Source organism: Mytilus edulis, chromosome 9, assembly GCF_963676685.1.
Source record: "Mytilus edulis chromosome 9, xbMytEdul2.2, whole genome shotgun sequence".
Classification (NCBI taxonomy): Eukaryota; Metazoa; Mollusca; class Bivalvia; order Mytilida; family Mytilidae; genus Mytilus; species Mytilus edulis.
Genome location: NC_092352.1, coordinates 32,775,809 through 32,789,524, shown reverse-complemented (window position 1 = coordinate 32,789,524; position 13,716 = coordinate 32,775,809). Strand labels below are relative to the sequence as shown.

Sequence of the window (13,716 nt, the reverse complement as noted above, 5' to 3'; positions counted from 1 at the left end):
ATGCATTTTTTTCGTATTTTTATGCCCCCGCCACAGTGAAAATGATTTTTTTTTGCTAAATTTGTCTTCCCCCCACTCTAACTTGAGTTTGCTCCATCCAAATGTCATAAAAATTATACATAAAGCTTATTACCACCAAACACAGATCAAGTTTGAATTTGAGTGGGGTCACTTTGCTGTTCTTGGGTTGTGTCGCTTTTGTAAATAAAAAAAATTGCAGAACTTGCCGTGTATTTACAAGCAGAGGGAACTGTGTCCTATTGACACATTATTCATTTATCTTATTTATTTCATTTGAAAACATTAATGAATGGAAGCAATAATATGATAGATATGAAAACAAGCAAATTAGATCGACAAATCATTTCACTCGTAGTCAAATTTGACTACTACTGAAGGGAGGACAACTTGATTTTTTGGGGGCTTTTAGGATTTTTTTAACCTGTTGTTTAGCTAAATTTTACATGGCCAGATAAGTGATACCCTTGGAGCTCAAGGTATAAGAAAATGAAAATGCCATTGGTTTTTGATAAATTTATGAAATTTTCACACACACATTTAGGACCCAGTTTAATCATTAGAACCAAAGTAGTTCTGCCTGCCTGAGATTTTATGAAAGGAGAACAGTTGCAGTACACCCGCAAAACATTAAATACTGACAAAAAAAGAAGGAAATTATTTATTGAAGAAAAACATTTGCAATTGTTAGTTGTCTAGACAGTTTGTGGTACCTACAAGCTATAAATGTCATGAAGCAACAACTATGGATTCCAAAAATTACTGAATATACTTTTCTAGCTGACATAGCAGAAAAGGTCAATTTGGATGACATTTATGTCTACTTTTGAATGATTGTCAATAGACCTCAATAGCTATACATCTGGATACAAATACAAGTTCATTTATATTCATCATGAGGCAAAGAGAACATGAAAGTATCTCACTGGCCATTGGACCTCCAAAGTTTCCACATACTGGTTTATCAATGAAACAGCTTTTCAACACAGATAAGCATGTAAACAACATCAGAGTGAACTTTTGAAAGTCATCAGACAATAAGGAGTCAAAGAAATTTGGTATTTTTTTTCTCACATTTTTGAATTTCAAATTTAATTTTGAAATTACAAATGTACAAGTTACAAACTGACGATTTATGCATTAAGAATTTAGAAATTACATAGTTACAAATTACAAATTGACAAGTTACGAATCACGAATTTTGACCCCGTTGGCTTTCCATACAGATACCTATAAGATGTCAGTTTTGTGAAGTAGAAACGAAGATTGAATGGAAATGTCTGGATTGTTCATTATTGTTGTGTAATAGATGTAAAGAAAAATTTCATCTAAAAATTAAAAGTGTCAGTGATCACAGAATTATAAATATAAAAGATGTAGGGCTGTGTCAAGAATCGTCGGAATATTTCAAACTCAGTGACATTAAATGTCAAAAACATAATGGACAGGTCTGTTGTTTGTTTTGTCAAACTTGTGAACAATTTATCTGTCTGAAGTGTCTGACTAAAGTTCACAGGGGTCATGATGTAATGGAAGAAGAGGAGTATAAGGCAGAAATGATCAGACAGGAATTCAAAAGAGAGAGTAAACTTGAGAGCAAAATAATCAAGCTAACTGTTTCAAGTAAACCTCAAGTAACGAAAACTGATAAAGCTAATATCAAAATTAAAGTAGACGCAAAATTTGTTACAGATCTTAGTTGTATTTATTGTCTGGTTTCCTGCAAGGATAGATCAGTTATGATAGCAGACAACCGGAATACAGTTCAACATATTAAAATTGAAAAAAACAAAATTGAGGTTATATCACAGTTTAGTATGATTGTTTGGGACATGGCAATCAAGACTTTCTCACTAGTTAAGCCTGGGGTCAACTTTTTTCTACTTGAATTTGCCCCTATGCATTTAAAAAAGAACCAAGGTCTTTAAGCAAAAGCTGTGTAAGAAATACATGCTTAAAAGAAAATATTTTACCTTGAAACAAAATTTGGGATAGGAATGATCAGTTTGTAAACCAGTTCTACAGTATTTTGTTCCGTTGAGCATAAGTTTGCTTTTCAATAAAGTCATTGTGAGAAAATGGTTACTGCTTAACACAATGAATTTTTTTTTTTCTTTCGCTGTGCTCACAGGTAATAAAGGTTCTCATTGTGGAAAGTGACTAATATTTTTAATAAGATATTAATGTGTAGAAAGCCAAATAATTTATACACATGGCACTCAAGCATCTACATAATAGTTCTAATGCTTATCAATGTCTAATAATGTTAGAGCATAAGAATATCACTTGCAAACAATGGCCTATAGATCTGTATTAAAATAGTTTCTGCCAATGTAGGCACATCTCCAATGGAGTCATATATAATAGTATCCATCACCACATAATATTTATACGCAAATAATGTTTAATCCAATACACAATGATATATCAATAAAAAGACTTCTTCTGTTCGGCCCCCGTCATGTACAATTAATATATAATTTACAATAAAAAGATAAAAATATATCTTTAAATTTTAATCTTTAAACACCCTATATAAAAAGGTGTTACCTGGTTTATGAGTGACATCAAATGGATTACTCTAAATGCCACAACATTGAACAAACTAATATTAAACTTATTTTTGAAAATCTTCATATATGTTCCAAGGGCGGATCCGGCCATTTTAAAAGGGGGTCCAAACACAGGACAAAGGGAGGGATTCAAACTATATGTCCCCATTCAAATGCATTGATCGTCCAAAAAAAGAGGGTGTTCCAACCCACGGAACCCTCCTCCTGGATCCGCCAATGCGTTCAATAACTGATAAAATTATCCTTCGGGAGTGCTCCTCAAATAGGAGGAACATAACAGTGAAAAGTAAACAGATGCGTGAATAGTCGCTTCTTTCCCAGTTCCAAAAAATACCCTCCACGGATTGGCCGATTGCACCTGTATTCGATATTTTTGACTTAAGAGAGAGATCATAACTATTTGGTACCATTTGAAAGTTTCAGGTTACTAATACAACTTACTATGACCCCCTTAGGTCAGTCAGCGAGCCCCCTTATGAAAAGTTCTGGATCCGCCACTGTTCTCAACTTATATTCAATTATTTGAAACCTCTCAAGTAAAAATTATTATAATTTAGTGAATCAAATTGTAACTCTGCAGTCTGCTCCTGTAAGGCGCCTCCTTACATAGGTTAAAATGTCATGTTAAAAATATTACCCCATGTCACCTGGTAGGTTTAAAGCAAATTTCAGATAGAATTTTTTTTAATTGTGTAATGTTATTTTAAAATTAAGAGACATCAGACTCCAACCCCCAAATCTGCATCTGTTCTCCCAAAAATCATATTCACTCCAATTCATGATCACTCCTTTAATTTTCCCATCCCACACCTTTACACTGTAGCTCTGTTTTTTCTGGCCTCTCAAAGGCTTTTTGTGGAATTATTTTGTATTCATGTTTAGTTGGTGTATCATGTGTATTGCTATAAATATAGGGATATCATATTCATACCTTAACACTGTATAGCTTCGTTTTCTCTGGCCTTTCAAAGACTTTTTAACCGGATTTTTGTGACAAAAATGTCGGTTATTGATTTGGGGATGTACGGCGGGGCGGTCGGCAACCAAATGTTGTCCGTGCATTTACTCATGAACCGTTCAACCAAAGCTTTTCAAATTTTAATATGTTGTTACTGATGACAAAATGGAAAATGGCATTTCCAGTCGTGTCCGTGCATTTACGCATGAACTGTTCAACCAAAGATTCCCAAATTTTAATATGTTGTTACTGATGACAAAATGGAGGTCAAGTTCAATAATGACGATTTTGACTTTTACTGTTCAGGAGTTATGGTTCTTGAAAGATTGAAAAATGGCATTTCCACTCATGAACTGTTCAACCAAAGCTTTTCAAATTTTAATATGATGTTACTGATGACAAAATGGAGGTCAAATTTGATATTGACGATTTTCACTTTCACCGTTCATCAGTTATGGTTCTTGTGATATTGGCAGGATACAAATAAATGTTAATAAATCCGGTTTGCTGTCGTTGTGACAGCCTCTTGTTGTTAAATAATTTTGTATTAATGTTTTACATGTTTTAGTTGGTGAATTGCTATATAAAAAAGGGACAATAAGTAAGGCTTCCTTTTATCATGTTTACAGAGTTTTGTGAATTATTTTGTCCATAATAAATTCTTGGCCCATTAGGGATAATTGACAGTTTTAAATTTCTCGACTTTGTATGACGCATGTCGAACAATCTTTTCGATCCAAATAAATATACCTTTCTTGGAAATTGCTTTTAAAAAGAATTCTAAGCCTATCATGGCTGTTCAAGTCACAAAGTTCTATAAAACAGGTTTCCTTTTCATTTCAGAGTTGAGTTATGGCTGAAGGCAGAGATACACCAGATCTACCTAGAGGGTTAATTGATAGAAGAGGAACTCCATTAGGAAAAGGAGCAAGGTATTATATATGTTATTTAACAGATTTGTAGTAAGGTTTATATTATTATTATCATAACTCTCTTGGGTATATAGAAGATTTTCACACTTTATTTAAAACAAATATTTTTACATTTGATTTATTAAAGTGCATTTTAAATTAGTTTTTATTTGACTGGTAAAATTAAATTGCACACAAAATAAAACCATATGACCAATTTAAATGTGAGCATTAGATACTATAGAATGCTTCAAATATATGAAGTGTCCAGTAAAAATGCCATTTGTTTATTGGTAAATTTCACATAACCTGCAGTAAGTAACTTCGACCTTAACACCCACACTTTGAATTATACCAGTACATAGATAATTTGACACTTGAATTACCAATCTGCCTATATATTTCAACATCATGTTTTTTTTATTTTTTACAAATTGCTTTGTTTATGAAACTTAAACAAAGATAATCTAACTAGCTAATTTTCATATTTTCTTTTAGCATATCTATGTGTAAGATATAAATTGCTTGACCATGTTGACACAGTACTAAGGGGTTAAATTGGTTTCCACACCTTATAAAAAATGTTTGTTTTATATTAATCTCCAATAATAATTTACGTAGATATGAGAAGATATGGTATGATTTCCAATGAGACAACTCTCCATCCAAGTCACAATTTATAAAAGTAAACCATTATAGGTCCAGGTACTGTCTTCAACACAGAGCCTTGGCTCACACCGAACAACAAGCTATAAAGGGCCCCAAAAAATTACTAGCGTAAAACCATTCAAACAGGGAAACCAACGGTCTAATCTAAATAAAAAATGTGAAATGTCAACATCAGTAATGACAACTACTGAACATTAGATTCCTACATTTTGTATAGAGACCTAATATTCTTTGCCATCTTTTTATTTGTTTACAATACATGTATTAAACTATATTGAAACTATAATAATATCCTTGATGTTACTATTTGAGCATTCACAATGTTCATTTTGCTTCAATTGCAGATTACCCTCTTTAAAAGGACCTAGAGACTTAACTCTTGGAGGAATTCCTAAGAAAGTATTTGCACCCACAATCCCGGTACGGAAACCAGCTGAGCAAAAGGATAAGAAAACAGATCAGTCCAAGTAAATATAAGCAGTTAAACTGTTCATTTGTGAATCTGCTGTATGTTCTAGAATTTTTGCATTTATTTATAATTGTGATTGTTGAAAAGAATAACATTATTTTTTAACCTCATGATTATACAGAAAACTGTTTGGTATATAATATGATGTAGTTGATTAACACGTTGTTTATTTATTTGGTTGCTTGTCTCCAACACAGAGTCATCGTTTTATTTGTTAATACTTGTGTAGAAAACACAAATTAAAGGAGTTATCAGTTGTACCTCATTGAAGTAGCAACTGAACCATACTGAGAAAAAAAAATTTAGAGGTCAACACACATGCTTTTAAAATAGACATGACTGGAGTCTATACAGCAAAACAACAAATTAATTAAAAGACAAAAAAAGGGGAATTGAACTAAAAATACCACCAATAACGAGGACAGGAACATGATTATGTGATATTAACTAGGATTTCAACCCTCAAGGATTTAATTTCAATCAATGGCATGATAAAAGATAAATAGAATAATCTATAAGAAATATCAGTTAATAAGGATGTATTTTCTGTGGTCAACAATGACTTTATGTCATTGATTTGTACAGTTATCTAATCATGTTGAATACAGATTCTACCACATCATTAAGTGTAATACAAGATTTATCCACTCAGGACAGTTAAAAATATTCAAATTTAAATTGTGAGGCTTGCCAAGCGTTATAAATATTTAAAATTTAACTGTCAATAGTGGATAAATATCGTATTGCAAGAGATTTGATGGTGGAATCTAGATCTCCAATGATTTATAGATGATATGCAGACAATTATAATCCTTCTTTTCGAACGATCTGTAAAATAATGTGTTCTTTCTATGTGATGTCTTGAGGCATGGTGGCCTTTTTTCATGCTGTCACAATGGGAATTTTAGAGGAAAGCAAGAACATTAGACATCATAATCTAATTTTGACCAATGACAAACTGAGATCAAGCAAACCACATTGTTGATTAAATAGAAATAATCAACAGGTCAGGAAAATGATAAATCGTGTAAGAATTAGGGAAACTTTTTTTATTGTATGAACAGTTGCTGTAATATTGATTTAAAAGTTGATTTATTCATGTTTTAGGCAAGACCAAGGTGATGTTAAACCAAAAGTTGAAAAAGAGAAAAAGGGGAGATTTGGTAAAGAGAAGAGTTTTGACAATTCTCAAAGGAAATATAAAGGTCAAAATATTATACATACACACTCTATATTTGAGGAACAAGGACCTTCTACTAAAAATGTGTCTAAAGGTAAGATCTAATACAAAATGTGGACCTTTCAGTATGGAGCGTCAAAGGTCCTGGACCTTTTAGTACCAAATGTTAATTTGAACCACTGCAAAGTTGATATTCAAGTCTTTTTATCAAAAAAATCAATGGAGGTAAATGAATATCTGACTTTTAGTTTTCTTTTGTCACCATTGTTTTTCAATAAGATAAAATGAACAGAGAAATGACTCAATTTTCAGGTTAGAGCTTATCCAAAACTAAACCAAATAAAACTACGAAATTGACTAGAATGAAAAAAATGAAAGCACACCAAAATTGATTACTTACATGCAAATGAATAACTGTCAGCAAAATTATGATCAGAGTGAATAATAGTTTACTATTCTTGAAATTTGAAGATGAGATTTTTCTATATAGCATCAGGGGCAAACAGAGGTGAAGGATCTGTTGGAGGTAGATTTAATTCAAAGTCTTCAAGTGGACAGACTATATCAAAGACAGAGGTACAAGAAGATACTAAACAAGTTTTGGATTTCTTACTTAGGGATGATGTAAGTATTAATAGGTAAAATAGCACATGGTACAAGCAATTGTTAACAATGAAGTCAGCAATTGTCACAATCAATTTCAACTTTCGAGTTCATCCATCAACGGAAAAAACTTTTCAATTATGTGTGCCTTTATGACGTCATTTACCATATAGAGGGGATCGCCTGTATCCCTGCACTATCAACATTCATCAAGTGTCTTAGTGATCATAATTCCCTTATGACAGCAGTGCTGATAGTCAATTATGAGAATTTAATTTACCGAATAATTCATGCAATGTAGTATTATAGTTTTCCAACGATTCACTTAACATTGGAACGGAAGTGACGATGCCCCTAAATGCACGAATGATATTCACTAAAACCTATTTACAAAAAAATATGAAATTGGATGAACTAGAATACACAATAAAAAAAAAAACTGTGAAATTTAAAACAAGCATAAAACTAACATATAATAAATTTAAAGAACATTGTGAATGATATAAATAAAACTTATGTTTTAAATCTATGATTGTTGCAGTTCATAGATTCAAAGGAGAAAAGAGACAAATATATGGAACCTGTCCATCTACCACTATCTAAATTAAACCTGAAACTTGAGGAGAAACCTGTTGAGGTCAAAGGTCAGTATTTAAGGTTTATATTTTTTTTGTTAAGTATTTTGTTAATCAGAACCCATTTGCAGATTGTAGCCTGGATTATTATATATTTTCCGCCAGTTTGTTACCTGCTGAGCTAGCATGTTAAAATCTAGGAGAGTGTCAACCTAATGCAAACCAGGGTATCTTTTTACAATGTTATATATTAATTAACATGTTACAATCCTGAGTATGCCTGTGATATTTGCCACTTTGCAATTAGCAGCCATCAATCAATTATTTCTTTATATTGATTGATAGGTACAACTGAATCATTGAAAGGTGCACATGTCTACTCTCAGGGTGAACTTGACCTATATTCAAGTATTTTTGTATTTCTGTTGTCTTGGTACACAAGAAATAGACATACAAATGTACATGTGTAATATTAAGTTTGTTCTCCTTATTTTAGCACAAATCTGGCATTTGATGTGTTTTATAATCAGACAAATCAGTACAAGTACTGTAAATTCAGAATCTATTGCAAGATTCTTATCAGTGTGACGAAGTGAGTATTGCAATAATAAGAACTCATATTCTGATCATCCTAAAATCTCAGTTATTAATCTCACAGTTTGTCCATACTTCAGAAATTGCTAATATTTCTGCATATACATTATAAAATGTCTTAATAATATATAAAGATTAGCTTTAATACACTGGTTTACAATACTTAGATGATCCAGATGCTGATGAAGAAATGGTTGATGCACATCCAAGTCTAAAATCTAAATCTGCAGATGGTGTTTTAGAGGCTCTTACAAAAACAGGTTTGTTAATTTAAATGTACTATGTTTTCTGATGGAAGATTGTCATTAGCACAAGCTGTTTAATTGAAAGATAAAATTATGGTCTGTGTAACTGTCATTCTTCTGTGATAATGCAAAAAAGATCTCTTAAACCATCTGATAATGAGTCATCATAGATATATCAGGATTAAATATATGTGCACAAGATGTGTGGTTCATCTACAAAAGGCTCCTCAGAATCAACATACATGTATTTAAAAGGCCAAATAAAGTACAAATTTGAAGAGCATTGAGAACCCAATATTTCAACAATATTTGCCAAATACAGCTAAGGTAATCTATTTCTTGGGTAGAACATCCTTAGTAATTATTACAAACTTGTTTCTGACAATTCTTCTAAAATTATTGTATGTTCTTTTGAACCTGTTCTCATGCATCAGTCTGTCACAAATTGTATCCTCTCTTTAACTTTGAAACCACTTAGAGTTTGGTAATTGAACTTGACAGTATTATTCACAGCTACTAGAAGTTGTGTCCCATTCAAGAAAAATAACCAAACAAAGTAGGTCATGGTCAAAATCTTAGTCATCTGGGGGGGGGGGGGGGGGGGGGGGCTGTGCATATTCTGCTCTCTTCACTTACAAACTTTTTTGAGTTTATGGATTAGTGATGCATCAAAATTTTCTGCTTTTGATTGATATAAGTTTACAGGCTTCATTCCACACCTCTCTCTTACAGATCTTTTTCAAGGCCACTATTTACCTAAGGTTTACCTAAGTATTTTTTATACCTTTGTTTCTATAGACACATTCAATGTGTTCTCCACATTGTCCAGGCTGTACACATAATTTCTAAACCTGTCTGTTACAGATTCAGGAGAGATGTTATTTTTCCAGTTTCCTGATTGTATGCCAGGTAACCCAGTAAATAGAGCCCAATCAGATGAAGAAGGAAAAGTAAGGATAATTGTTTTACCTTTATAGACAATAGACAATATTTTATTCGCACAAACACATTTACATTAAATGGTTATGGCATACAAAATTAAGACAATAAACTGACAATATGTTATATGATTATTTTACTATTGATTAATGGATTTCATGGTTACTAATCTTTCCTGGATTGAGGAAAATTATAAAATCATGAATATTTCATTTCTAGAATTTTTACAAAGTATGCCTATAAGCATAAACACATGAAATACATTACAGTTGGAATTCCAAGGTATACAATAAATCAACAGTACTGTGGATTAATTATTGGTCGTGGGATTCCAATATCACCGATTTCTAAGTATAGTTAAACCATAAACTTAAATGTTTAATCAATTACACATGCTCTTTAATGCTTATATGGAGATTTATGCAAAATCATGAATTCCAATATTTATGGAAATACAGGTTTTCCTCAATCTATGAAAATTGGTACCAATGAAAATAAATGAAACCACAAATATGTTTGTAAATTGTGTTCCAATAGATTGGTAAATGTGATTTGGCTTATAAACTTTAATTGGTTCATCAAAGTGCATTCTGTAATGACAGTGACAACAGTATAACAATATAGACCCTTTTAAGGATGCAGCTGCTTATTTTTTGCCCTTTAACATACAACCTTTTGCATGGACATTGATAGCTTTTCCATTCTGATCAAACTTGGTTAAAGGGAAATTTGAGCTTTGATTATTTTTTTAAGATTCTAAACTTCGGTTATTAAAAAAATGATGCAATACTAAAAGCTTGGTTTTTGTTTCAGGAAGAAGAAACACAAACACAATCACAAACACAAACACAGACACAGAGGTTATCTGACTTCTCTGAAGGAGCTGTTGGCAAGTTGGTCATAAGAAAATCTGGCAAGACACAACTGGTGATAGGAAATATAACAATGGATGTCTCCATGGGAACCAAATGTGGCTTTTTACAGGTAAATATACAAAAGTTTTGATTTTTCATTATCAAACAAACTCTGTGTAACAATTTTACAACAATACATGATTGGTTCATTTAATTGAAGTAAATTCATGAGAATATTATAGACTGTCATAATGGAGAATACTTTTAATAAACATCATAGATCTTTTTTGAGTTTATACATTTTTGTTAGCTTTTAATGAAGAGTATACATACAGTGACGGATCCAGAAATTTTCATAAGTGGGGGCCCACTGACTGACCTAAGAGGGGGCCCGCTCCAGTCACGCTTCAGTGATTCCTTATATAAGCAACCAAATTTTTTCCCAAAAAGGGGGGGCCCGGGCCCCCTGGGCCCCCCCTCTAAAGCCGCCTCTGACATAGATTCTATTAGCAAATTCCAAACAGTTAACTATATGGTAGGTTGGTCTGAACTTGACCTTATTTTCATTGTTCAGAAGTCTGTGTTATTTTTAGCACATCAGTTCTATTTACCCTGAATATTGGGGAAAAGTCTTCTCTATAATGGTTTACTTTTATAAATTGTGTCTTGGATGGAGAGTTGTCTCATTTGCACTCATACCACATCTTCTTATATTTATATTCATCTATTTTGGAGTAATTGCCCCTGAAATGGTTAAAGTTCTATTTTCTTTGGCATTTTCATATTATTGTTTCAAAAACTACAGGAGCTAGCTTAAAACTGTAAATTGCAAAAATGATCAGCATGAAAATGCACTCTGAAAAGTGGAGGGAAATCTTACTTTCTGTTTTTGAGTTATTGCCCCTGAAATATAGATTTTACTCCAAATTTTTTGCATTATCAGTGTTTAAGTTATTGCCACTGAAATATCCAATTTTCACAGTTTTTGCTGGTTAATATCATTAGGATATAAAATAAGATAAGATCTTTTTATTAACCAATCATGGTGCCCAAAATTTGAGCTATACAATCAAATGACTTACAAAATAAAGCACAGAAAGTGATCAGAATGATTAGAGTGATTAAAGTACATTTAAATTAAAAGACATGAATACACATTCACATTATTTTAAAAGTAATAATCTAGACTGCAAAAATTATCAGCACGACAGGATATATCTTGATCTTTTAATTTTCACAACTCTTTTTGGAGTTATTGCCCCTGAAATGTTGATTTTTCACTGTTATTTTGCAGTGCCACTTGTTGAGTTACGCAAATGAATTCTTATAGTCACTGACTGGTTATCTATATTTCAGTCATCTTCTCTAAATGTTTTTGTGAGTATACATAACATAGTACAATGAAGTGAAATTTCTCATATCATTTACTACTTGCACTGTTGTTCAACTTATTGTATCTTACATTTTTTTCTAGGATGTTGTTTCCATCCACACAGCAGAAGACAGTGGCAATTTGAGTGTATTAGGACACATAAAACATAGATTAGTTTGTACACCAGACTTTGATAGCATGCTCAACACATGATTATTTCTGCTATGTGGAATGATCAATTATAGCGATTGAGCTATGAACATGAAATATGGAGCTAGCCCAAGATAAGGGCTCAAAAGCAGATTAAAATATACTGATGTTATTTGGATGCAGAAAGATTTGTCAAGGCTTGCAGATATTGACGATATAATAAAATCTAATGTGAAAAGAGAAATTTGTTTATTTTGTGTGAAGAAGTGTAGTGTAATGATTTACAAATAAAATTGAAGTTATATACAACTACAAAATTACAGTCATATATATATATATTGTATTGTATTGTTGCAAGTCTTTTTGTACCCCATATGTGATAGATGTTTTCCTGTCTGTGAGTCTGTCCCTTGTCAGCTGTAAGTTTTGGTCTAAGTATTTTACCATGAAGTGGTCAACACATCAACCTGAAACTTAGTACACATGTTCATAATGACGTAAACTTTTAATTTTTTTCTACAAAGTTTTGTTTTGACCATAGATTTTGGTGGTTCATTTAGCATTGCAATAAGATTGTGCATGTCACTCAGGTTTAGGTTTTTGGTCAGGTAAGATAAAAGTTGAGGTCACATTTATTTGAAATTTAGAACACATGTTTATCATATGTGAAAAAAGGTTTTGATCTCGATTTTTGGATTCACTGAAGATAGAAATGTGTTAATGTATTTCAGGTTAAAGTTTTTGGTTAAGTTAGTTTAAAATGAACTTGAAACTTAATGTTCATTGTGATTGTGATTGATTCTTTAAAATCTTTAAACACTATTGTTCAATTTCAATAAAAATGGGGACAAAAACAGTCTTTCATTTTTTCATGTACATCCACTTGTCATTAAATAGTATTTTTCAAAATAATAGTCCTTACAACTATTTCAAAGAAAAGTATATTCAATATTGTTTTGCCTGGTTGCTGAAAGAGTCATGGTTACATTGTTACAAATATATATATTAAAGTGAGTGGAAGCAAAAGCCAGTTGGGCTAGAGGCAAAGCAGGCAAGGAAAGTAGGGTACTCTTTATTTGTAATTAACATTAATAATCCAGAGTATGTAAATTGTCTAGAAAGTGTGTTAATGAATTTAAAGATGTGCAATTCAGTTTGTGTTGGCTTTTAGATTATTTTTTTATATTTAGATATAGGAAGATGTGGTATGAGTGCCAATGAGACAACTCTCTATCCAAGTCACAATATATAAAAAGTTAACAATTATAGGCCTTTAACACAGAGCTTTGGTTCACACCAAACAGCAAGCTATAAAGGATCCAAAATGACTTGTGTAAAACATTTCAAACAGGCAAACCAACAGTCTAATCTATAAAAATAAATAACAAGACACCAGAACCACCTATAAACCACACCATCACAACCACTTAAAAACAGGCTTCTGGTTATAAGGACATGAAACATTGTAGTATAAATAGATATACTGTTCCTAGCTTAGGAACGGCACATTAAAATATTGCTTTGGTAACAAATTTGAGTTTTGTCCTGGTTTGGCCCTCAATTTTTTTTGAAATCATATATAGTTTCTGAAGGGCATTCAATATCA

At 32.0% G+C, this 13,716-nt stretch overlaps 1 protein-coding gene across 3 annotated transcripts; it reads left to right on the top strand.

Annotated features, from left to right (window-relative positions):
- The first annotated feature begins 2,869 nt into the window (after positions 1–2,869).
- LOC139488146 (DNA-directed RNA polymerase III subunit RPC4-like) lies at positions 2,870–13,263 on the top strand. 3 transcript variants are annotated; one of them, XR_011655931.1, is made up of 11 exons: positions 2,870–3,014; positions 4,393–4,481; positions 5,474–5,596; positions 6,706–6,872; positions 7,269–7,402; positions 7,923–8,025; positions 8,718–8,810; positions 9,660–9,745; positions 10,548–10,718; positions 12,063–12,607; positions 12,786–13,263. XR_011655931.1 is itself a non-coding variant. In XM_071273559.1 (10 exons), the coding sequence occupies exons 2-10, from the start codon at positions 4,402–4,404 to the stop codon at positions 12,171–12,173; spliced, it is 1,068 nt and encodes a 355-aa protein (XP_071129660.1). In that variant the 5' UTR covers positions 2,870–3,014; positions 4,393–4,401; the 3' UTR covers positions 12,174–13,263. The 3 variants fall into 3 exon arrangements, 2 of the variants coding, with proteins under 2 accessions (XP_071129660.1, XP_071129661.1); XM_071273559.1 differs by having other exon boundaries at positions 12,063–13,263; XM_071273560.1 differs by lacking the exon at positions 12,786–13,263 and having other exon boundaries at positions 2,981–3,010; positions 4,390–4,481; positions 12,063–12,419.
- The last annotated feature ends 453 nt before the right edge of the window (positions 13,264–13,716 follow it).

Coding starts and splice junctions, on each gene's coding strand:
- LOC139488146 (XM_071273559.1), top strand. CDS start 4,402: ATGGCTGAAGGCAGAGATACACCAGATCTACCTAGAGGGTTAATTGAT. Junction 4,482..5,473: donor CCATTAGGAAAAGGAGCAAG/GTATTATATATG, acceptor CTTCAATTGCAG/ATTACCCTCTTTAAAAGGAC. Junction 7,403..7,922: donor ATTTCTTACTTAGGGATGAT/GTAAGTATTAAT, acceptor TGATTGTTGCAG/TTCATAGATTCAAAGGAGAA.